Raw genomic sequence first — 26169 nt, 5'->3', positions numbered from 1 at the left:
CTCAGGAACCATATGATCCTCTCAATCGATGCCGAAAAAGCATTTGACAAAATACAGCATCCTTTCCTGATTAAAACCCTTCAGAGTGTAGGAATAGAAGGTACATTTCTCAATCTCATAAAAGCCATCTATGAAAAGCCTACTGCAAATATTATTCTCAATGGGGAAAAGCTGGAAGCCTTTCCCTTAAGATCAGGAACTCGACAAGGATGCCCACTCTCGCCACTATTATTCAACATAGTACTAGAATTCTAGTCCTTGCAACAGCAATCAGATGACAAAAAGGGATCAAAGGTATTCAAATTGGCAAAGAAGAAGTCAAAATGTCTCTCTTTGCAGATGACATGATACTCTATATGGAAAACCCAAAAGAAGCCACTCCCAAACTATTAGAAGTTATAGAGCAATTCAGTAACGTGGCAGGATACAAAATAAATGCTCAGAAATCAGTTGCATTTCTATACACGAATAACGAGACCGAAGAAAGAGAAATTAGGGAATCCATCCCATTTACAATAGCACCAAAAACCATACGTTACCTTGGAATTAACTTAACCAGAGACGTAAAGGACCTATATTCTAGAAACTATAAATCACTCTTGAAAGACATTGAGGAAGACATAAAAAGATGGAAAGATATTCCATGCTCATGGATCGGAAGAATTAACATAGTTAAAATGTCCATGCTACCCAGAGCAATCTACACTTTCAATGCTATCCTGATCAAAATACCAAGGACATTTTTCAAAGAACTGGAACAAACAGTCCTTAAATTTGTATGGAAACAGAAAAGGCCCCGAATCTCCAAGGAACTGTTGAAAAGGAAAAACAAAGCTGGGGGCATCACAATGCCGGATTTCGAGCTGTACTACAAAGCTGTGATCACAAAAACAGCATGGTACTGGCACAAAAACAGACACATAGACCAATGGAACAGAATAGAGAGCCCAGAAATGGACCCTCGGCTCTTTGGGCAACTAATATTTGATAAAGCAGGAAAAAACATCCGGTGGGAAAAAGACAGTCTCTTCAATAAATGGTGCTGGGAAAATTGGACAGCTACATGCAAGAGAATGAAACTTGACCACTATCTCACACCATACACAAAAATAAACTCCAAATGGATGAAAGACCTCGATGTGAGACAGGAATCCATCAAAATTCTAGAGGAGAACATAGGCAACAACCTCTACGACATCGGCCAAAGCAACCTTTTTCATGACACATCCCCAAAGGCAAGAGAAACAAAAGATAAAATGAACTTATGGGACTTCATCAAGATTAAAAGTTTCTGCACATCCAAGGAAACAGTCAGAAAAACTAAGAGGCAGCCCACGGAATGGGAGAATATATTTGCAAATGACACTACAGATAAAGGACTGGTATCCAAGATCTACAAAGAACTTCTCAAACTCAATACACGAGAAACAAATAAACAAATCAAAAAATGGGCAGAAGATATGAACAGACACTTTTCCAATGAAGACATACAAATGGCTAACAGACACATGAAAAAATGTTCAAAATCATTAGCCATCAAGGAAATTCAAATCAAAACCACACTGAGATACCACCTTACGCCAGTCAGAATGGCAAAAATAGACAAGGCAAGAAACAATTGTTGGAGAGGATGTGGAGAAAGGGGATCCCTCCTACATTGTTGGTGGGAATGCAAGTTGGTACAGCCACTCTGGAAAACAGTGTGGAGGTCCCTTAAAAAGTTAAAAATTGAGCTACCCTATGACCCAGCCATTGCACTACTGGGTATTTACCCCAAAGATACAGACGTAGTGAAGAGAAGGGCCATATGCACCCCAATGTTCATAGCAGCGATGTCCACAATAGCTAAATTGTGGAAGGAGCCGAGATGCCCTTCAACAGATGACTGGATTAAGAAGTTGTGGTCCATATATACAATGGAATATTACTCAGCTATCAGAAAGAACGAGTTCTCAACATTTGCTACAACATGGACAGCACTGGAGGAGATAATGCTAAGTGAAATAAGTCAAGCAGAGAAAGACAACTATCATATGATTTCTCTCATCTATGGAACATAAGAACTAGGATGATCGGTAAGGGAAGAAAGGGATAAAGAAAGGGGGGGTAATCAGAAGGGGGAATGAAACATGAGAGACTATGGACTATGAGAAACAAACTGAGGACTTCAGAGGGGAGGAGGGTGGGGGAATGGGATAGACCGGTGATGGGTAGTAAGGAGGGCACGTATTGCATGGTGCACTGGGTGTTATACACAACTAATGAATCATCGAGCCTTACATCGGAAACCGGGGATGTACTGTATGGTGACTAACATAATATAATAAAAAATCATTAAAAAAAAAAAAAAAGACTAGGCAATTTCAAAAAGCAAGCAAAAATGATTTGAATAGACACTTCACAAAGAAAGATATGCTAATGATCAATAAGCACATAAAACAGTGCTCATTATTCATCAGGGAAACACAAAACCACAATGAGAGGCTGTTACACACCCACCAGAATGGGTATAATTAATTGACAATCCACATGTTGGCAAGAATATAAAATAACCAATACTCTCATACATTGTTGGTGGGAGGATAAAATGGTACTAATGCTATGGTAAAGGGTCTGGCAGTTTCTTAATAAGTAAACATACATCTTCTGTATAATCCAGCAACTGTCCCTTGTATTTACCCAAGAGAAATTAAAATATATGTCTGTAAAAAGGCCCAAACAAGAATTTGTTAACAGCAGCTTTATTCATAATTGCCAAAAACTATTCAACAGGAATAAACACAAGCTGTATATTCATACCTTGGGATACTAATAAAAAAGAATAAACCACTGGTATGCACAATCCAGATAAATCTGAAAAGCATGCTGAATGAAAGAAGCCAGACAAAAAAAAGTACATTATGTTTCATTCTCTAAAGTTCTAGAAGAGGCAAAACTAATCTGTGGTCAAAAAAGAAAAATCACAACAGTGGCTGACAATGGTATGGTGGATGGAGAGAGCCAGGACGAAAGAGAACTTTCTGAAGAAAACTTCCTGGGATAATGGTAATGCTCAGCAATTTATTAAAAAGATAACAGACAATGACAAAGTGAGTTTTTTTCCCAGGAATGCAAGGCTGGTGTAACAGTCAAAAAAAAAAAATCAATATAAAATATACATTAACAGGATAAAGCAGAAAAAATGGAAAAGGCCTATGATCCAAAATATGACCAATAAAAGGCAAAGATCTGAACACGCATCCCAAAGATATGAAAATGGCCAATAAGCCCTTGAGAAATGTGAAATAAACCACACCTCCTAGTAGCTAAAATGAAAAAGATTAAGTGTACCAAGTATTGGAAAGGATATGTAACAACAGAAACTCTCACATATTGCTGGCAGAAATATAAAACATGACTATTCCGGAACTGTTTGGTGTTTTTCTTACAAAGTTTCTTATAAAACATTCGCTTAACATATGATCTAGCAATTCCACTCCTAAGTATTTACCCAAGAGAAATAAAAACATGTCTATTATGACTTACACATAAATAATAACTTTTTTCATAAAAATATACTGGAAACCCAGTATTTCTCAACAAAAAGAAATTACAGATAAATGCAACAACATGGATGAAGCTCCAAAACTCTGAATTGAATGACAGAAAGCCAGACATAAAACAGAACATAACTATATTTACATGCCACTTATATAAAGTTTGAGAACAGGCAAAAACTAAGTTATAGTGACAGAAATTTCACCAATGGTGGCATAGGTGGAGACAGAAAAGGTACCGGGATGATGGAAATTATTTTTTTATTTCCATTGGGGTGGTGAATACACAGATATATACATTTGTCAAAACTATACACAAATTTAGTGATGTACCATATGTAAATTATAACTTGATAAAGTTACTTTAAAAAAAAACAGAAAAGGAAATCTGAACTCCTTCCCAAATGACTAAAATAAAGTTGAAAAATGCCAAGTTTTGGTAAAGAGGTGGAGAAAGCACAACTCATATACCACCGATGAGAATGTTTTGTGATAGCCACTAAAAATGAATATACACATATCCTGATCCAGTTATTCCTAGTTATACACCCAATAGAAATGCAAATGTACTTCACCAAAGATCAGAACTAGAACATCTATAGCAACACTAATCCTAACAGTAAAGAAATGAAGATACTCAAATGCTAACAAAAACTGAATAAGTTGCAGTATATTTACACAGTGGAAATTAGTACTCATCAAAGTATGAATGAGTTTCATAAATATGTTGAACAAAGGAAGCGAGACACAATTCTATTTACAGATATTAAAAGAAAATCTATGGACAGAGAAGTCAGGATAGTGGATGATAAAAAAGAAAGGAGGAAGGGACTCAGAAGATGCTGGTATTGTTACTTCTTAATTTGAGCGCTGGTTGCATAGGATGTGTTCAGTTTGTGAAAATTCAACCTATACACTTATGATAACTGTACTTTTAATAAAAAGTTACTTAAAATGTAAACCTAATTTTACATTAATAAAATAGAGGAAATAAAAATTAGGTTGATCTAAATACACAAAATTAATCACACCCAATATAGGTGTAATACTTTGATAATTAAAAGTGGAATGTATTTTAGAATAATACGCACCAAAAAACAGGCAAAAAATTAAAAATCATTTGTACAGACTAATTTAGCTTTCAAAGATTTCATACTCAGATTTTCATGATATCAATCTCTTAATTCAACAATGTTTTATTTTACAATCAATGCAGAAACAATTTGCAGGATAATAGGGTTAGGCACATAAGCTCTGTTGCTAGACTGACTGGGTTCAAATTTTAGCTCTGATCTTAGGAAGTTAACCTTTGTTTCAGTTTCCTCATCAGTAACACAAGGATACTAATACCATCTCCAACATCATAATGGTTGTTATGAGGATCAAATGTTAATTTATGAAAAAATACTCAAACCAGTAGCTGATACAGAGAAATGCTATGTAAGTCTTACTATGATTTTCATATCACTTAACAAAACATTATGATTGAAGAGAAAAAGAAGACAATGAGAACAAAGAAGTTCTGACATGAAGACATATAATCAGTTATAATAGGCTTAGTATCGCTTTCCTTCCAAAGTCTTAGAAAAATTAATTTTAAAAGATAACCTTCAGTTATTATTTAATACACTAGATCTATACCATATCCTTAGCATCATTTTCAGAACCCTTAACATTAGAGTCAAAATTATAAGCAATAATAATGTAAACAACTTCCATGCCTAACTTTTTTTTTTCTATTTTCTTTACTCAGAGAACAAAGTGGTCATCTTACTAAGTGAACACAAATGCTAACTGGATAATTCCCCAAAAAGTTAAATTCATAGTGGCAAGAAATCGTAAGGTCCATACCTAGATTAAATTCATATACTACTTGAGACATCCCATAAAAGAGCAAGGCCATCTAAAATCCTGTATTTTGTCTGAATAGCTCATTTGTACCTAACTCTGATCTAATTACCAAACCATACTTGCAAAACACTTTAACATGCATCACGTCACTTAATTCTTACAGTAACGATCCTAAAAGATAAGTATTTTAATCATCTCCTATGTTTAAAAGAAGAGTAAAACCAAAGTTCAGGAATCACTAGAGAGAAGGCAGAACTACAAACCCAGTTCTTAATGATCACAGAACTCATCCTTTATCTAGTCTACCGCTGCCTTCAGTAAGAAATCAAGACACTTCTTACGAACTGCCAAAGATAACACAAATAGGAAGAAGATACTGATGATTGACACTTTGTTTTGTTATCACATGAGCTAAGCATAAGTTTGTATCAAAACAAAAAATTTTTATGAAATTTCTATTTGCTCAGTAAAGATTAGATCCATCAGTACAAAACATCTTATGTAAGATTTTTCTAAGAAAAAAAAAAAAAAGAAAAAAGAAAAGTTCACCGAAAACTTAATACATGTTAAGGAAATCAGTTAATTGTGTGGCCATATTACAAATCAAGTTACAATTTATTAAAATATAAATGACAAACATTTATTATATATTTGATTAGATAATATTGAAGGTGCTATGCTAAATGTTTCATGCTTTAACTCAGTTTAGCTTCATACTACCCCTGTAAAATAGGTACTGTTTTTAGCTCTATTTAAGAACAAGGAAAGTAAGACAAAGAAAGATTAAATAATTGACCTATGTTTACACTGCTACCAAGTAACAGATCCATGATTTAAACTTAAACAAGGCTCACTCCAGAACCCTGGGTTAATCACAGTATATACTGCTGTGTCCACATATAAAAGTCATTTGCTCTAAGTAAAACATGCAATTTTCCTTACAGATTTGTATCGAAAAACATCATCTACCTACGTATTCATGCTAAAAATATTCCTTCAAAAGGGACTTACCTATGACTTGACCATGAACTTTTTCCCAAAACACATACATAAAACATAAAAAGTTAAACACAAATATAAAAGAATCATTCCCCATTTCCTTAACAACTCCGTCCTCCTCCCAAAAGCACACATACCTAAAGGTTTCTATCAGTGAACAAGGTAACTATGGTGTACAATATAACGTTAGCAATTTGGGAACACTGCTGGCAAATGTTCTTGCCTAAGAATCCATTCAAAGTCTAAGTATTCATGTTTCTAAATACAGAAATTTCAGAGAGATCTATAAAGCACAAGTTGTCAGATTTATCCTAGTAGTAATTTAGGGACTCCTAGATGTGGTAAATGATATACTTTTAAAGAACTTTCAAAACTTTTTTAAAAAGCTACTGATAATATCTCCTTAGGAATAAATGTAAGTAACAGTGCTTATAAAATATCTTAAACTCACATGTTCATTAATCATGCACAGTGGTTACCTATAAAGTGACTTACCAGATTTTTTTAAATGAGTTCTATTCTTTCCACTGATCATGCCATAATTTGAAACAGTGTCTGGTTTCCCATGATTTTGCTTTCTTAACTCAGGCTGTGGCTATTTTCCATCTTAGCAACCACAGTAGCTTTACGAAGAAGCATTTGTAGACATTTGTAACCACATCAAAAACAGATTTTGTTTCTTAGCTAAAGCAGCCCTGAAATTTTAGCTTTAATAAATAAAATTTCCAGCTCTAAAAAGTTAAATAATTGAATTAGTTTATAATTTATAGGTTACCTCTACATGGAATTTGGAAGAATTTATATTCATACATCAAGCCAGGCCACAAAGACTGTGCATTCTTCCACTCAAGATGACTGGTGAGAAATGTATTATTTCTCCAAGTAAAACAGGTGATAATGAAAAGTGGCCAACTCCCATATACACTTGGTGTTTTCACATTAGATTTAAATTCAGCTGATCAGAACTTCATTCTAATGCAAGAACCAATTATCTTTAAAACATACTGCCACACCTAACAGTCCACAGCAGGAATACAACTATGTATTATGAGTCATAGAAACTAGGTGAGTGAATCTGCGAACAAAATCCTTCCCACAATCAGAAGCAGACTTAGAGGGCTAATTTGTGATTTGCTAATGAGCTGTATCTTAATCTTAAGATAAACATAGCATAAAAACATTTTCCACAGAAATAAAATTGTGTTAGATGATTCTTCAGGATGATGAAGATGCATCTTTGAGAAATATCTTTAAAAAGTTAAATCACTAGAGTACTGAATATACTCTATACAAACAATTTGTAAATCAGGTTAAAATGCTAATTTAATCTTGATTTTCTAATTTATTCATAGAAAAGTAAAGTTTAAATCCTACCAACTTTCTTTAGACCAACATTTACAAGGGATATTTTCAGGAAAACAAATCTATTCCATTTTTTAATTTCTTCAAGCATATACTACATGTTTTTACACCCTATGTGTAAAAAGTATTCAAGAATCAAATGATTATTTCCATTTACACTAAATATGGATCAAAATTCATGAATTCCGAACATCAACCATTTTATATAAACATTTTTTAAAGATTTCTGACAAATACCTTGATTTGTGCCATTAACTTATAAAATTTCAATAACCAAAGTATATATATTTTATATCCTTATTTCATATATATAATTATTTTATATACATACCGGCACATATAACTCACATACATATATTTTACTAAGTTACCTCAGCCCACTGTTTAATGAGTACAAATAAAAGAAGTATATATATTCAGAAGAATTTAGCAGAAATGAACTTTTAAAAGATCCTTCAGATACCAAAAATAGTCTCAAGAAGTCATTAAGAAGGACATAAATGATTAATTTTATAACTCACTTTGATAATTCAGAATAAAGTTATATTAAATTTACTTGGTGTCCTAAGATACATAAAACTGCTATTGATTAGTCTGTATCTTTTAATTTTATTAAGTACAGCTGTCTTACATTATATTAGTTTCAGGTATGCAACATAGTGATTCAACAATTATATACATTGTGAAGTGACCACGACCATAAATCTAACATTCAAAGTTGTGACACATTAACTATATTCCCTATGCTACACATTGTATCTATGTGTCTTATTTATTTTATGACCAGATGTGTGTTATTTTGAGTATTTAATCCCCTTCCCCTCCTCCCATCTGGTAACCACCAGATTGTTCTTTGTATGTATGAACTGTTTCTGTTTTGTTCATTTGTTTTTTAGATTCCACATATAAGGGAAATCATACAGTATTTGTCTTTCTCATCCTTATTTCTCCTAGCATATAATACCTTCTGGTTCTATCCATCTTACTGCAAATGGCAAGATCTCATTCTTTTCTTTTACCTTTTTTTTTTTTTTTAAGATTTCATTCTTTTTTATGGCTCCTATTCCACTGTGTATGTGTGTGTGTGTGTGTGTGTGTGTGTGTGTGTGTGTGTGTACACCACATCTTTATCCTTTCATCCATCAATGGTACTTAGCTGCATCCATATCCTGGCTATGATAAATAATGCTATCTTTTCAAATTAGTGTTTTCATTTTCTCTGGATAAATACCGGAAGTGGAATTGCAGGATCATATGGTAGCTCTATTTCTAATTTTGTGAGAAACCTCCATACTGTTTTTCATAATGGCTACACCATTTTGCATTCCACCAACAGTGCATTAGAGTTCCCTTTTCTCTATATCCTCACCAACACTTGTTCTTATTGTCTTTTTGACAACAGCCATTCTGACAGGTGTGTGGTGATAGCTCATTGTGGTTTTGATTTGTATTTCTCAGATGATTAGTGATGTTGAACATCTTTTCATGTGTCTGTTGGCTATCTCTCTGTCGTCTTTGGAAAAATGTATATTCAGGTCCTCAGACCATTTTTTTAAATTGGGTTGGTTTTTGTTTTGACGTTGTATGAGTCTTTATATAATTTGGATATTAAACCCTTATCAATCACACAATTTGCAAATATCTTTTCCCAGTAGGTAGATTGCCTTTTTGTTTTGTTGGTTTTCTTCATTCTGCAAAGGCTTATTGGTTTAATATAGTCTCATTTGTTTATTTCTGCATTTGATGCCCTTGTCAGAGGAGACAGATCAAAAAAATATGTTGCTCAGGGGTGCCTGGGTGGGTCGGTTGGTTGAGCGTACGACTCTTGGTTTCAGCTCACATCATGATCTCAGGGTTGTAAGACTGAGCCCCATGTTGGGCTCTGTGCTCAGCGCAGCAGAGTCTGCTTGAGATGCTTTCCCTCTCTCTCTACCCCTCCCCCCACTTGCACACACACACTCTCTCTCAAATCTTTAAAAAAAATATGTTGCTCAGACTGATATCCAAGAACTTACCAACTATGTTTTCTTCTAGTAGTTTTATGATTTTGGCTCTTAAATTTCAATCTTTAACCCATTTTAAGGGTTTTTTTTTTTTTTTTTTGTATATGGTATAAGATAATGACCCGGTTTTCCCAAAACCATTTACTGAAGACACATGTTCTTTCCCCTTATATGCTCTTGCCTCCTTTGTCAAAGATTAATTGACCATATAAGCATAGATTTATGGACTCTATTCTGTTCCATTCATCTGTGTGTCTGTTTCTGTGCCAGTACCACACTGTTTTGATTATTATACCTTGTCATAGTTTGAAATCAGGGAGTGTGATACCTCCACCTTTGTTCTTTCTCAAGATTGCTTTGGCTCTTCAGGGTATTTTGTGGTTTCATACAAATTTTTAGGATTATTTGTTCTAGTCCTGTGAAAATGGCCTTGTTATTTTGACAGGGATAGCGCTGAATCTACCGATTGTTATTGGTAATATGGACATTCTAAAAATACTAATTCTTCCAATCCATGAGCACAGTGCACCTGTTTGTGTTATCTTCAATTTACCTCATCAGTTATAGTTTTCATAGTTCTTTCATCTACTTGGTTAAATTTATTTCTAGGTGTGTTTCAGTCTTTTCAATGCAATTGTAAATAGTATTATGTTCTTAAATTTTCTGACAGTTCATTATTAGTGTATAGAAAGGTGACAAATTTCTGCATATTAATTTTGTATGTAACTTATTTATTCTAATAGGTTTTGGTGGAGTCTTAAGGGTTTTCTATATATAGTATCACATCCTCAATAGGTGACAGTTTTACTTTTCCAATATGGATGCCTTTTATTTCTTTTTCTTGTCTGATTGCTGTATCCAAGACTTCTAGTACTATGTTGAATTAAAGTGGTGAGAGTGGACACCCTTGTCTTGTTCCTTATCTTAGGGAAAAAAGTCTCAGTTTTTCCACCACTGAGTATGATGTTAGCTGTGGGTTTTTCATATATGGCCTTTATTAAGCTGAGGTATGTTTCCTCTGAATCTACTTTGTTGATGGTTTTTATTATGAACAGAAGTTGTACTTTGTCAAATGCTTGTTCTGTATCTATTGAAATGATCATATGGGTTTTTTGCCTTTCTCTTGTTAATATGATGTATCACACTGATTGATTTGTAAATATTGAACCACTCTTGCATCTCAGGAGTAAATCCCACCTGATCTTGGTGAATGATTTTCTTATTGTATTGTTGGATTCAGTTTGCCAATATTTTGTTGAAGATTTTTGAATCTATATTCATCAGAGATACTGGCCTGAAGTTTTTTTGGTTATTTTTTTGGGGGGGGGGATTCTGTCTTTTTCTGATTGTGGTAACAGGGTAATGCTGGCCTTATAGAATAAATGAGTTTTCTTCCTCTTCTACTTTTTTTTTGGAAAAGTATGAAAAGAATAGATATTAACTCTTATTTAAATGTTTGGTAGAATTCACATGTGAAGCCATCTGGCCCTGGACTTTTTCGATGGGAGTTCTTTGATTACTGATTCAATTTCATTGCCAGTAATCGATTTGTTCATATTTTCTATTTCTTCCTGCTTCAGTTTTGGTAGGTTATACGTTTCTAGGAATTTATCCATTTCTTCTAGGTTGTTCAATTTATTGGCATATAATCTTTCATAATATTCTCTTACAATTCTTTGTATTTCTGTGGTGTTGGTTGTTATTCCTCCTCTTTGATGCTGTTTGAGTCCTTTTTGGTGGCAGGGGGGAGGGATCAGTCTGGCTACAAATTTATCAATTTTGTTGATCTTTACAAAGAACCAGCTCCCGGTTTCATTGATCTGTTTTTTTTTTTTTTTTTTTTTAGTTTCTGTATCATTTATTTCAGCTCTAATCTTTATTATTTCCTGCCTTCTACAGTCAGCTGGGGTTTTGTTTGTTCTCTTTCTAGCTCCTTTAGGTGTAAGGTTAGGTGTTTGAGACTTTTCTTGCTTCATAATGAAGGACTGTATTGCTATAAACTTCTCTTAGAACTGCTTTTGCAGGGGCGCCTGGGTGGCACAGCGGTTGGGCGTCTGCCTTCGGCTCAGGGCGTGATCCCGGCGTTATGGGATCGAGCCCCACATCAGGCTCCTCCGCTATGAGCCTGCTTCTTCCTCTCCCACTCCCCCTGCTTGTGTTCCCTCTCTTGCTGGCTGTCTCTATCTCTGTCAAATAAATAAATAAAATCTTAAAAAAAAAAAAAAAAAAGAACTGCTTTTGCTGCAGCCCAAAGATTTTGGACCATTGTGTTTTCATTTTCATTTGTTCCCATGTATTTTTTGATGCCTTCTTTGATTTCTTGGGTTAACCCATTCACTGTTTACTAGCATGTTATTTAACCTCCATGTATTTGTCCTTTCCAGATTTTCTTTTTAAGGATTTGAGAGAGAGAGAGAGAGAGAGAGCGTGCACATGAGCAGTGGGGAGGGGCAGAGGGAGAAGGAAAGTCTTAAGCAGACTCCACCATCAGCAATATGGGGCTTAATCTCGCAACCCTGAGATCATGACCTGAGTGGTGTTGAACTCCTTTAACTTGGGTTTGAGAAACTCTTTCTCTCTCCTATTCTGAATGATAGCTTGTTGGATAGAGTATTCCTGGCTGCAGTTCTTTTCCTTTCAGCACTTCGAATATATCATGCCAATCCCATCTGGCCTGCAAAGTTTCTGCTAAAAAATCCACTCATAGCCTTATGGGGTTTCCCTGGTATGTAACTGTCTTTTTTTTCTTGCTGCTTTTAATGTTCTTTTTCACTCCTTTTTGCCATTTTCATTATTGTGTGTCTTGGTATGGACTTCCTTGGGTTGATTTTATTGGGGGGTCTCTGTACCTCCTGGATCTGAATTTGTTTCCTTCCCCAGATTTGGGAAGTTTCAGCTGTTATTTCTTCAAATAAATTTTCTGCCCTATTTTCTCTCTATTCTTTGGGGATCCCTATATGTGAATGTTATTACACTTGATGGAGTCACAGAATTGCCTAAGTTTTTTCTCATTTTACATAATTTTCTCTCACCTGCTCAGCTTTATTACTTTATGTAACTTTGTCCTCCAGGTCACTGATTCGTTCTACTTCCTTTAGTCTGCTCTTTATTCCATCTAGTGTATTTTTAATTTCATTTATTGTGTTCTTCATCTCTAATTGGTTCTTTTTTTTTTAATCTCTTTGCTAAGGGTCTCACTGATGTCCTCCACTCTTTCAAGTACAATGATTATCTTTATGACCATTACTTTAAATTCTCTATCAGGCATATTACTTATCTCTTTTGCTTAGGTCTCTTGCTACAGTTTTGTCTTGTTCTTTCATTTGGAACATATTCCTCTCTCTCATTTTATCTAACTTTCTGTGTGTGTTTCTATGCCTTAGGAAAAGCTGGCTACATCTCCTACTCTTGAAAGAAATGGCCTTATGAAGAAGTCATGTAGTGCCCTGAAGTGCAGTGTCACCTGTTTACCAGAATGTGGCACTTCAGGGGTGTCTCCTATGTGTGTTGCATGTGCCCTGCTATTGTGGCCAAACCACTTTTTGCTTCAGTCCAGTTGTTTGCAGTGGCTCACTTTGCCTACTGTGGGCAATGTTTGATCCCTGTGGTGTTATTGGACCAGCCTAGGGCCCCGTTGGGCTTGAGGTGAGTCAAACCAGACTTTTTCCAGAGATGTAGTAGCACCAAACTACAGGGCACTTTACCTGTGTTGTCCCCTGAGACACTTGTTGGTGGGCGGGGCCTGCTATCAGACCAGCTATCTGCCCCTAGCCCACTGTTGGGGCTCTAGTTTAATTGGTTTGTGTGGTTATCTTTTCCTCTCCCCAGGGTAGGAGTCACTTTGGAGTGGTGCTGACCCCTGTCAGGGATGCTTACACACTGACAAGCTTGTGGCCCTGGTCTGAATGGGCTCTGGCCAAGAGTGTTTTGGTGGGGGTGGATCTACAACATGGTGGGCATGCAGTAGGTCCTCTGGGAGAAGGGATGAGCCTCTGCAAGGACCATGGGCATCTGGGCTGATCAAAACACGTGGGCTGGGTGCAGTTTTAACAAATGCATACCTTTGCTAGAGGGGATGTGCTGCCGCTGACCAAAGTTGGCCAGGACCAATCTGCAAGTGTGAGTGGAGGTCACACAGTGCCTACAAGTTTTGCATGCTGGTCCTCTGCTAGGGGGACCTTGTGCCTCCAACACAAAGCAGGCCAGCTGGGCCTGTCTCCAATGCATGCAGGGGTGGGATGCACAGTTTTAACAAGGTGCCCTGTCAGGAGACGTGGTATTGGCAAGGCTTATGTTGGTCTTCTGGGGGTGGAGATCTACAGTGCTGGACTAAGGCAAGCCTGGCTGGAGGGGGCAGATCCCCAAGGCAGGGAAGGGGACTGGGGAAATGGCACCTGCCAGCTCCTCTGTTCCTGGAGGAGTCTCCCAATGATTTCTGTCCCTCTGGAATATGCTCTGGGATTAGTAAATAATTCTCCCTCCTCATATGCCCCAGGGGTTTTTCCAACTGCTGTGTCTATGATATAGGTCAGTGAGCTATTTGTTGTGTTGTCTAAGTACACAGACTTTTTTTCCTATAGCCCTAAAGGCTCTCCCAGAACCAAGGCCCTACTGATTTTTAAAATTCCATGCTTTAAGTCCTGCTGGTTGTAAGAACTCACAAAATTCCGTCCCTCTAGTTTTCAAAGCCAAATGTTATAGGGATTCGGTTTCCCCATACAGGCTCCCTGGTGTGAGAGTCTGTCTCCCCTCTCTGCACCCTCAAGTCCCTCCCTCCAGCGAAGTCCATTTAGCTTCCCACTGTCTCTGGATCATTTTCTGGGTTATTTATAATGATGTGTATGTTATCTGTTGCATCGTAGGAAAAAGTGAGCTTAGGGTCCTCCTAATCTACCATCTTCCCTGGGATCTTCCTCTATTTTTTGTTTTTAAATAATTAAACTGATTAATGGCATGGCTAAAACTATATTACTAAGCCCAAAGCTTCTTCACGTGCTTAGTTAATTCTCAAATTGCAGTGCATTTAGTATCTTGAGAGCTGATCCAAGAACTTTTTTGTGTCTCTTCCATAGTTTTCTTTAGGGAAAACATAACTCAATGTTGAAACAGTTATCCCACAAACCCTACAGAGGCAATGACCAAATTAGTCTACCATATATTGTCTCATATACAGAAGATATGCAATAAATACTGATGAATTAAAACATTCTACTAAACTAATTCTCTCAAATTTTACTCCTTTTTACTTGGGTTTTCCCACCTCTTCCTTTCTTTTCTGTGATCATGCTTTAGATCTATAAATAGCTCTGACAGACATTGATTTAGTCCCCTTGGTAGCACTCAAAATGAGTTGCCACTCTCTTCAAAATAATTTACATTTTAATTGGGAAAACTATTCTCTTACAAGTAGGAAAATGTGGCATTAGAAGCAATGAAAGGGGGGCACCTGGGTCACTGAGTTTAAGCATCAACTTTCGATTTCAGCTCAGGTCATGATCTCAGAGTCATGAGACAGAACCCCATGTCTGGCTCTTCATTGGGCCTGAAGGTTAAGACTCTCTTTCTCCCTCTGCCCCTTCTCTTTCTCTCCAATAATAATAATAATAATAATAATAATAATAATAATAATAATAATAATAATAATAGAAGCACTGAAAGGATTCCCTCCCACAAAGAGCAGTCTCCAAGACTTATGAGAAAAATGGAGTTCAATGAATCTCTTTCTTGCCCTTCACACTATCCATAACTTTTCCTCTAGAACTGCTTTTATTATGATATAAACTACAAAGAAAAGGGAGGCTAGAAGGGAAGCAGATGGTACAACCTATTTTATATACCTCAAATTGCTAGCTGACCTTTTTGGAGGTTATTCCTATTAATGTTGCCATTTTAGGTAAACTCTAATGGAGAAAACTTATAGCAAGTAAATACCCCTGCTTAAAAGTGATGCTGGAAGCCATGATTATAACAACATGAAGATATTCATGATGTATCCAAAGGGACAAAGAAATTAAGGCGGTAAAAAAAAAATTGTGTTTATCCAATTTTTCTATGATATATATTGTTTCGAAAAACAAATGAAAAAATAAAACTGCTTCCTTAAATTACTTTAGTAATACACACTAATTAGAATATCAAGAAGTGGCGCACCTGGGTGGCCCAGGTATGATCCCAGTGTCCTGGGATCGAGCCCCATGTTCAATGGAAAGCTTGCTTCTCCCTCTCCCTTTGCTCCTCCCTTGGCTCGTGCTCTATCTCAAATAAATAAAAACTTAAAATACCACCAAGAAGACATTGTATCTATGTACAAAAAATTTTGGAAACCATGCTGTAAATAAAGAAAATCATGATGTAAATGTCAAAACAAAAAAATTACAAGGTCTAATTTTTAACTTAAAAGCAAAGAGAGGAATGAAATATTTGAAAAGATGGGAGGGGGACCCAGAAGCCAAGAACTACCTTAAAAGCTAATGCACAGATCCCTATTTTAATAAAATTTAAAGCATACCATGCATTCACTGGTTTCGGAGTTTTTGATGGTGCAGTTAAAGCTGTTTCCATGCTATTTGTTCCTGAATTGTTTTCTTTGGTAGTCATTGCAATCATTTTTCGTTGCTTCTGAGAAAGCTTAACTCCATGAGAAATCATTTTGCTAGAAATTAAATGAATTAGCATTAATTTCTACTTAATGAAGGTTACAGGTAATTATATTGCTTTGTTTATTTGATCTGATTCTACTATTATTGGATCAAAATGGCCACAAGATTCAACAGTGACAGTTAACAGTGTACACTATCGATGATCAAATAATAGCTACAAATGAGCCTTCCTACTAATATATTTACACCACACTTGCATCAAAAACAGTCCACAATGATCATTTTAGAGGCCAATTTCTAACAATCAACACCATACTCTACAAGAGCTGGACTACCAACCCAATTCAATCTTATAGCATATGTTAAAGAAATGTTAGGAAGACTAGAGTACCTAGGAAAGAGCTTATAAATTTGAGTTTAACATCAAATGTAGAAAAACAGAAAAAAGTCCACTACGTCTTTCCAATTTTTTAGGACAGAACTATAAAACAACACAGTCTTTCCTTTTTTATGATTTTTTAACCAACCCCAAATTTGTCTTTGGTGTAGCTCCACATTTTTGTCTACTTTCTTCAATTTGCATGATGGTTCTGAGATCCATGACAGGAGGGCTGACAGGACTAAAATACATATAAAAGATACTTTACAATACAGTTATTGCTCCATAAAGTCCAACCCCCAAACCTCACTGAAACTATAAATTATATATAAGATTGCTAATAAGAGGATAATTTAGGTTTGTCAGCTATGGCCAAATTCAAAAAGGATACTCTGAAGGAAAGCTATTATTATATATACATAAAACTAAAATGCCTCCAAAGTCATAACTGAAACTCTCAAAAACAAACAAAAAAACAAGCAATAGAATGATTCTCATCTAACTCAGGCAGATGTAATCAAAGTTCTGCTTAAATTTTTATCCTTTAAGATGAACAGAACTTGCAAACTATTTTTAACAAAATTCTTACTAATGTTAACAAAAATTTAACAGGGAAGCTTGGGAGTGTTCAATAATATTAGAAACCCACCTGAGGGAGTTATACTATAATGAGAAAAAAAATTCTACAATCTTCAGATATAGCCAATCTACTTTGCTGACTTTACACCAAGCGAATTATTCTTCAAACACATTTAATAAAATAGTCTAGTGAGCAGAAGATGCTTCTCAGTGTTCCCACAAACATGTTTACTTAAAGGCAAAAATTTGAGACTGATTTCTAAACTACTTTTAGAATATAAAGCAACATAAACTGGCACATCATAATCTGGTTTTCCGACTTTGCAAAATACAGCACATTTCAAAATAATAACATAAATGTGATTGGTAAGTCAATTAACAGTTTTAGCCTATGATAAACCATAGTAGGTATATAAAGATGAAACACAAGCTCAATAAACACTCTAAAAGAATACCACATTCTAATTATAGCTACTCCTTCAATTAAAAAATTTTTTTCTAGATTTAATACAGGCAAGTCAGTGTAACATTAAAATTAATGTCCTCTGAAAAATAACTTAGTAACTACATTCTGTGAGATCTTAAATACCCTTTAATGTGCTTTAAAAAAAAAAGTAAGCCTACAAAAGACAATATAGTCTTCTTAAGTGGGAATTTTAACTTAATATATACTATCAAAAAATAGCTACTAAGTCAATACATATTGAGATATAGATATCTGTGTGTTATATAGTATTTACCAGTTTTCAAAAATGACAGTACAAAAGGAACTAAATTCTGTCTGGGAAAAAAGTGCTTATTTTAGTGGGCTACTAATCTGTATGCATTTAGGTAATTTTCTATGTATTAGAAATTTACATTAATACTTTTTAAATGTGCTTCATTAAAAATTTCCATTGGACTAAAAATGAATAACATTTCTCTAATAGGTACAGAACAAAATGAAAATCCTACCTGAAAGAGCCAGCAACCCAACTGGAAGAGCTTGTAGTATCAATTCTGTTACTGGGAATGGTCTGTGGAGCAGATATGTTAAGTATTGGTGATTTTTCCCATGGTTTTAAATCTTCCCTAGAATATGTAGGAGGTGTACCATTAACATATGGTTTAATTTTCCCCTGGAGATAAAAAGAAAAAAAGAAAAATTAAAAAATGAATAATAGCAGGCACCTGGCATAGTAGCTAACATATAGTTGGTACTTAATAAATATTGGTTAAATTATATTAAAGCATGAAATCTTTTAACAATAATTATCCAGCATTCTTCTAGTTCAGTGCCTTAACCAAATCTCAAAAGTTATCAGTGACTATAACTCAATTATTATGAGCTTTGGAAATAATTTTCAGGGGAACAAGAAGTTCATGCATTAAATCCCTATTAACATGAGTATTAAAAATGTTAATAAAAGTATTCAAATAAGATATGAATCAATAACTTTAAAATTAATGTCTATGACTTTCATGCCAAACTTTCATTTTGTTTCATATTAATGTCATGTAATTCACTCTGAATAAAATTAAAGCTAAATGATATTGACAGCTCAAAAGGAACCCTAAAACAATTGCCATTACAGTAGGTCAAAGAAGTTATTAAAATGGCTATTTGCATTGCCAGGATAGATGCTTATTGCCAGACAGTCACACAGCACGCCTTTAATCTTCCTTTTAAACCTCAATTGTCTTCTGCACCCACCTTGAGGTTAATATGAATTGCCCCCAAACTTCTATCCTACATAAAAAAATAATAAAAATAAATTTAAAAAACCACATTAAAAAAAATCAATTCTGGAGGCCTAGAAAACTAAGAAGAATGGGTAACTTTTCCATTGTCTCATGAATTTCTCAAAGTTCTAATAGTTCTGTGGAGGACTAGGGGTTAGAGAAAAATGACTACATCTAATAAGTTAGACACTTTCTTGTGGATTAACAATTATGGAATAAAATGGTAAGATATGTCTAAAATATGGCCTCCTCAGAGTTTAACCAGACTAGAAATTCTGCAGCTTAATGTCAATTGGGCTAGAATAGAAGAACTCCACTCCAGATTGTATTGCTCCTAATAACATGATAGAGGAAAGAGACTATGTGGAATTAGAAGTTAGGCTTACTTTCAAAATCATTTTCCTCTGACAATTTTTAGCTGGTGTTAACTTACATTTCACAAAATAAATTTCAAGTAATTTAGCTATAAATGTATTTTTCCATATGTCTATACAGTGTTGCTATATTTTACATCAACATTATATTTTAACTGAAGAAAGAGGATTAGAAATATGTCATCAAAGGCTCAAACTACGATTAAAATCTTTAAAACTAGAAACATCATGCAAATTTGAGAAAACTAATACTACACATATTATTGTATTTTTTAATAAACCAGCCAGGAAGGTATTTTAAAGTTAGAGCAAAAAATAATAAAAAACTGTCTATAGATCTAAAATTTGAAGAAAACAGTGCATTAATAAATAAAAACAAACCTCGATTTTATCTGACTGAAATCCTGCTATGAAATCAGGGGACTGTAAATCTCTAGGACTACCCACTCCTGCATAGCTTCCTTCAGAAGAGTCTGATGTCAACAGTTCTGGAAGAGATTCCACAGAATTGGTCTTATCAGACTTTAATAATCCTGAAAGGTAAAATTTTAAAAAATATTTAAACACCTATACATTAAATGTGTGTATTACATTCAGTGAACTAAACAGAGCTAAAAACTTCCATTTATCGAGAGATTTAATAACATTTATATTATTTCCACTATAACAAATCTTGACAATTCAAGCTGATGAAAAAATCAATTAAAGTAAAAAAATGAAATGGAGGAGATGTTAAAACAATAGTTTTACCCATTTCGATTACACAGCAATTAGGCAATGAACCTAAGGAAGACATTTTTTTGGGTCTGCTTTAAGAAGTGATTCAGAATTTCCTCTCCATAAAAAATAAATAAATAAACTTCAGACCCTCCCCTTTCTCATCTCTCTGTACCAATTTATCTGCACCCATGCAAACAGGGACTGGCCCCACTCTGTGTGGAAGGAACATTGTAGCCTTTGTACTCTAGTCAACAGACTGGCCCATAGCAGAGGCTATGCTTAAGCCAATGTGGCCTATTTGAGGGTTTTTAATTCTGAAAACAAACAAACAAACAAAAAAACACTGTGGATTTAAAGCTATTTTAATTGGCTTATCACCTAAAGCAAAAGGGTTGTTATGAAATGTATATACCATTTCTTCTCCTAAGCAACCTAAATACCTGTCTCCCTGCCATACCTGGTATCCATATTCATTAGTACATCAGTCATTTCAAATACAAATAGAGAAAACAATAAACATCTGCTTAAGTTCATGTGTTTATTTTCACATATTTCAATTTTAGTAGAATCTAAATGAGGTAGCAAAAAATAAAACACAAACATGAGCTATAACTAAAAGTAACTGAAAGTTTTACAAATGACTTTAAAATAAATAAAACATACCATCTCTTATACATTCAAATATTTGTGTTTTCTTTAAACTAAATCACTTTATGCCTCCTTTGTTGCTGTCACTGCTAAAATAGTTTGGAAACAACATTCAACACCCCTGCCCCCAGTGCTTTAAATATTTTTAAGAGCAGCAAAATTTTAGACTTATTTTTTCATGTTAGAGCGAGAACATGAGCGGGAGGGGCAGAGAGAGAGAGAGAGAATCCCAGGCAGACTCCACATTGGGCATGGAGCAGGATGTGGGGCTGGATCTCATGACCCCAAGATCACAACCTGAGCTGAAACCAAGAACTGGATGCTTAACTGACTGCCACCCAGGCACCCCAGCAGCAAATTTTTATCTAAGAGAGTATAATTAATGCCAGAATGCTCCCAAAAGTCAATTAGAAATAAATCTAATGAATAAAGATGATGTTTAATAAGCAGCCAACAATTATTTTTAGTATAAAACATTCTCACAGAATGTCTTTTGTCTAATGTTAAGGATCAACAAAAATAAATTTACTTCCAAAACAGGTCTTTTGGTCCCTAGTTTAAATTTGACCTTTCAATCATTTGCTTTGGTCACAAAAAAAGTGGTACAGCACAAAGAACACAGAACTGGAATTGAAAAAATAAATTCTATTTCTGTCACTACCTCAAATCAGTGAAGTTTTCTGAGCTTGTTTCTTTAGGTTTAAAGGAAGGAACATAAACCAGCTCATTATTAATGTCTCTTCCAGCTATGAAATGCTAAGATTCTAACACATGTGCTAATAATACCACTATTTAAAGCAAACCGAATAGGGATGCCTGGGTGGCTCAGTCCATCAAGCCATAAGACTCTTGGTTTCAGCTCAGGTCATGATCTCAGGGTCCTGGTATCCAGCCCCACGTCGGGCTCGGTGCTCAGCACAGAGTCTGTTGTTCTCCCTCTCACTCTGCTCCACCGCCCACCTGCCCCGCCATGGTCTCTCAAATAAATAAATAAATTAAATAAATAAATAAATAAATAAATAAATAAATAAATAAATAAATAAAACCAAATAGCTGCTTTTTCCCTAAGTCTTTTAGGTGACTGGAAAAATCACTAGTTTCATGACTGTCTATTCATTTATTCATCTTTCCATCAATCTACCCATGTGTCCTTCTAAGGACTAGAGGTAACTGATGTAACACAGAGAACACAAAAATCACAAAATTTTACATTTTGAAAGGTCCTAAAATAGGAATCAGGAGTTGTAGTAAATGTGAAAGACCTATCTTAGTGCTTCATCAATCAATTTAGGTATATTACCTTTTTTATGTTTAGGCATATTATCTTTTGTATGTCTTTTTGTGTTATCTAACACAACTATTCTTGACATGATTTACCCTTTGAGCATTACCGAACACATCAAGTACCTCATTTGAAGATCGTGTTAAACATAAAAAGACATTCTTTCTTTACCCTGAATGACAACTTTTTTTTTTATCCCCCCCCCCACAGGGATACAAACAATGTGCACTTGTATTTTTCAAACTTATCAGGCTGATTGACTATGGAAATACTGATCAAAATTGCACCTGTTTATGTCTTACTGCTGTAGAAACACATACCATTTCTTAAAGCCATACTGTAGTCTCATTATTTTATGGTCACACTTCCATATTTTCATCTAAAGAAACTACTAAAATTTAGATAGTTTCATCTGGATCTAATCAGATGAATCTAGAATGTGGAACAGTCTAAACCACTGGCCTGAATTTTTTAAAACAAAACAAAAAGGTGTGAGAGGTACTGCTCTACTTAAAGAGACTAAACAGACATTTATTATAATAAGCAAAGGCAAGGCCTATCTTCATAGGATACTAGGTCCTTTTTAAGGTTAAAACAAAAAGTCTGTAAAAACATTCTTTGACAACTTGGGAAATCTGCACAGAGACTATAATATTAATATTAGTGAATTAATGTCAATTGTCTTAGATGTGATGATACTCTAGATGTGATAAGGAAAATCCTTATTCTTAGGAGATTCATATTAATACTAATTTATATTAAAATGTCATGCCTACAACTTCCAAGTGCATCTATAAAAAAATGTATAGACTGTCTGGTGGATGAGGGAAGAGAGCAGGCAACAGAAAGTCTGTAAGGAAAATTAAATGTGGTAAGAGGGTAACAATAAATCTGAATGAAGGGTATACAGATTTTCATTTTTTTTCATCTTTTCAGTAAGATTTTCAAAATAAAAAACTTTAGAAAAACTACATAAGCTTTACTTTCAAACAGCTCACATAATGCATAGATATGAAATGTGTTGTATTATATTACTGGATTATAACCTCCTAATGTACATGAATGGCATGTGCATTGGATTACTGATATAAATGAAATGAATTCATGTGATAACAGTATCTCTGTCATGTTTTGTGTATCTCTAAACCTCATGCCACTAAACAGAGTGGTCTTTCTAAGAACATAAATTTTATCCCACCACATCATATGCCTTAAAAATCCATCAACTAGGGGTGCCTGGGTGGCTCAGCAGGTGGAACATCTGACTCTTGATTTCAGTTCACGTCGTGATCTCGGGTTGTTAAGATCAAATCCCGGGTCAGGCTTCACGCTGGGCGTGGGGTCTGCTTGGGATTCTCTCTCTCTCCCCCTCTTTCACTGCCCCCCCCCCAGATATATATATCAACTACCCATAGTCTTCAGAATAAAATCCAAATTCCTTAGTTTAGCATAAAATGCCTCCAAAATCTGACCGTTTTCAACTACCACCTAGATGCACATATCCTATATGGCTGTGTCATGCTGAACCACAGGCATAAGAAATGTGCAATTCTTTCTAGGGCCTCTAGTCTTGGGAGCATATTGCCCCCTTTGCTTAGTATGTCTATCACCCAGTCTCCTTTTCTTGGCCAACTCCTCCTCATTCTTCAAGATGCAACTCACATATTATTTTCCTCTAAGAGGTCTTCCCTGATCTTCTCAGACTACTATGGGCTCTTCTTTTGTGTTCCCAAAGCAAACTTCAATCAGAATATTTGTTAAAATGTACTATCATTTTCTGTAACATCCCTAAGACAAAGACTATTTTCTTTACAGTAGGTCTGGCAAATGGCATACAATAGTATTTAATACATGTTAAATGAGAGAACATAGATATGAATGATTAGCTCAGGAAATATATCCTAAGACACTTTCACTAACCTGTAGATGGTGGACTCTGAATAACATCTGAAAGGTTATAACCTCCTGAACTATCTGAACGCTTACGTGGCTTCTTTTTTGCTTTTGTTTTTGCCTTCTTGAACATACTTTCCCTAGGAAAAAAGCAAATACAAAATTCATTTTTTAGAAATAAGTTATAGGTTAACAACAGAACTATGTATTTTGAGCAAAAGAATATATATATAGCATTTTCATCAGAGAACACAAAAAATATGCATGCTCTAGTTGCATTTATCTACATGGCCCAGAGCAAGTTACTCCATTTCACTGAAATTCAATGTGATAAGTCTTACTTGTTCTAACCCTACTATCTCTGTGAAAGTTAGAAAAAAGATAGTATATAGGGAAATACTTTGAAAAGTAAAATAATCAGGTATCAGAAACTTCAAGTGACCCAAATGCTAACAAACTCTAGAAAAAGGGTTTAAACAAACCTCTGGAAGACCAGTTTTTCAGTGAGCTACATAGTTAGTATACATAGTGTGTGTGTATATTAAATGACTTGAATGCCCAAGAGTTTGACAAGTCATTTATCAAGTAGAAGGAAAGTAATTCTCTAACCAGTTGATAAGTGAGCCTAAGATGCAGACTGGAAATTCTAAACAAGGTTTGTTAAATGGTTGGCCACACTATAGGGAGATAATGTAGACCCTGGGATATTTTATTGGAGGATTCCGAATGTCAGTCACTATAGGTCCTATCTCTTGAACCAGTCAGGTTCTCTATAGAAAAAAAAATCCATAGTGGGGATGCACTCCTCTTAGGTTCAAACTCTCCAGAGGGCAAATCTTTCTGTCAAGATGGATGGGAGGAGCAATCACTTGGGTGAATGGGTTTCAGAGAGAGGTCAATGCTCTTTGCAAGAATTTAAAAAAAACGCTCTTCTCCAAATCTAACCACTCACCTGATCTTCATAAACCTGCTACCTCTAATTCTTAAGCCTCTCTGGGATTCTGTTTTAGATTTTTTCTGTTCTAAGTCATTACTCCCAGTGACTGCTTTCCAACTTCCAAAACTGTACATCTCCTAACTGCTGTTTTCTCCTTTCCTGTTCTCTCTAGTGCAATATGCCTTTATTTTTTTATTATAATTCCAGCAGGGTTTGGGAAAGTAGCTAAGATAAATGCACATATTTAACCAGATATGTTAACTTGAAGGTTGTATTCCTTATATATTTACAGTTAATTTTGTTACATCTGCAAACAATTATGCACTTACTTTCTTATAATAAGGCTAAGAATAAACATAAATACATACTTCTTATGTCACGATGCTCCAATTTTTGTCTTTCAGCATAAAAGTGTTAATAGTGTAAAAGATTGGGGAGAGGGATGGAAGGGGAGGAAGGAAGAAAAGAAAGAAAAGAAAAAAGAGAAACAGAACTTACGAAAAATTTTGTTCCAAATTTATCTCTTCTTTCAAAAAGATATCTCCATCTTCTACTTCCAAATAGCTAATATCTGGTCCATCTTGATATGGTGTAATGACTCTTCTATCCATTGCTGGAATCTATTAAAAAAAAAAAGGTGTCCCTTGTTAAATATAAAATGTGTAAAGACTTTTTTAAAAAAATAGGTATATCCCACTTGTTTATATTGATATGTGGTCACATTAACAAGGAAAAGTCTAGAATGCCTAATGACTTCCTAAGTTTACAACAATGGGAAAAACTGATTCGTTTCATTCATTTATTCCAAAAAACTGTCAAAAAAAAAAAAAACCTTTTAAAAAAAGCTCTACTTTATTATCAAATACAAATTAACCCATTTCTTAGGGATCATGTGAATCCATGTTTTTGTACTGACCTGACCTTTGGTAAACTAACAAGTAATGAAAGACTCAAAAACTTTTCAAGAACTTTCACTTATAAAGGAATTAAAATAATTATATCATTAAATATTTTCCATTTTGATTATCATACTAATCCATGGGATATGTAAAAAAATTTACGTCTCCTTTTTGAAAGATCCTAGTATATTAGAATTCATTAGGACTTTATTCCACGGAGAAGTCTGACCTAACAGTACTTTACTTTTGATCACATTATTGAAAAAAACATAAATCTTACCATTTTTCTATAAAACACAGAAAGATCCTTCAAAACACCATCACTTAAAACATCAAGAGACCTAAAAAACAAGATACAAAATTCTATCTAAAGACTTAAGTAACTT

General features: G+C 34.8%; 1 protein-coding gene across 8 annotated transcripts in view; it reads right to left on the bottom strand.

Annotated features, from left to right (window-relative positions):
* The window catches only part of IBTK (inhibitor of Bruton tyrosine kinase), a 95186-nt gene that overhangs the window by 17614 nt on the left and 51403 nt on the right, over positions 1-26169 (bottom strand). For 3 of the 8 annotated variants that reach the window (XM_087856922.1, XM_045804258.2, XM_045804266.2), the window contains exons 19-26: positions 26064-26124; positions 25383-25504; positions 23975-24087; positions 19786-19937; positions 19002-19037; positions 18263-18426; positions 16878-16970; positions 16260-16403 (exon numbers count right to left, since the gene is read on the bottom strand). In XM_087856922.1, coding sequence (XP_087713048.1) covers positions 16260-16403; positions 16878-16970; positions 18263-18426; positions 19002-19037; positions 19786-19937; positions 23975-24087; positions 25383-25504; positions 26064-26124 — 885 coding nt within the window. The remainder of the gene's footprint in view (positions 1-16259; positions 16404-16877; positions 16971-18262; positions 18427-19001; positions 19038-19785; positions 19938-23974; positions 24088-25382; positions 25505-26063; positions 26125-26169) is intronic. The other 5 variants (XM_045804300.2, XM_045804307.2, XM_045804277.2 and 2 more) reach the window with 3 other exon arrangements.

Source organism: Ursus americanus, chromosome 29 (assembly GCF_024610735.1).
Source record: "Ursus americanus isolate L20-20 chromosome 29, mUrsAme1.1.p, whole genome shotgun sequence".
Classification (NCBI taxonomy): Eukaryota; Metazoa; Chordata; class Mammalia; order Carnivora; family Ursidae; genus Ursus; species Ursus americanus.
The sequence above is the reverse complement of the archived record's forward strand: the minus strand, read 5'-3'. Positions and strand labels throughout refer to the sequence as shown.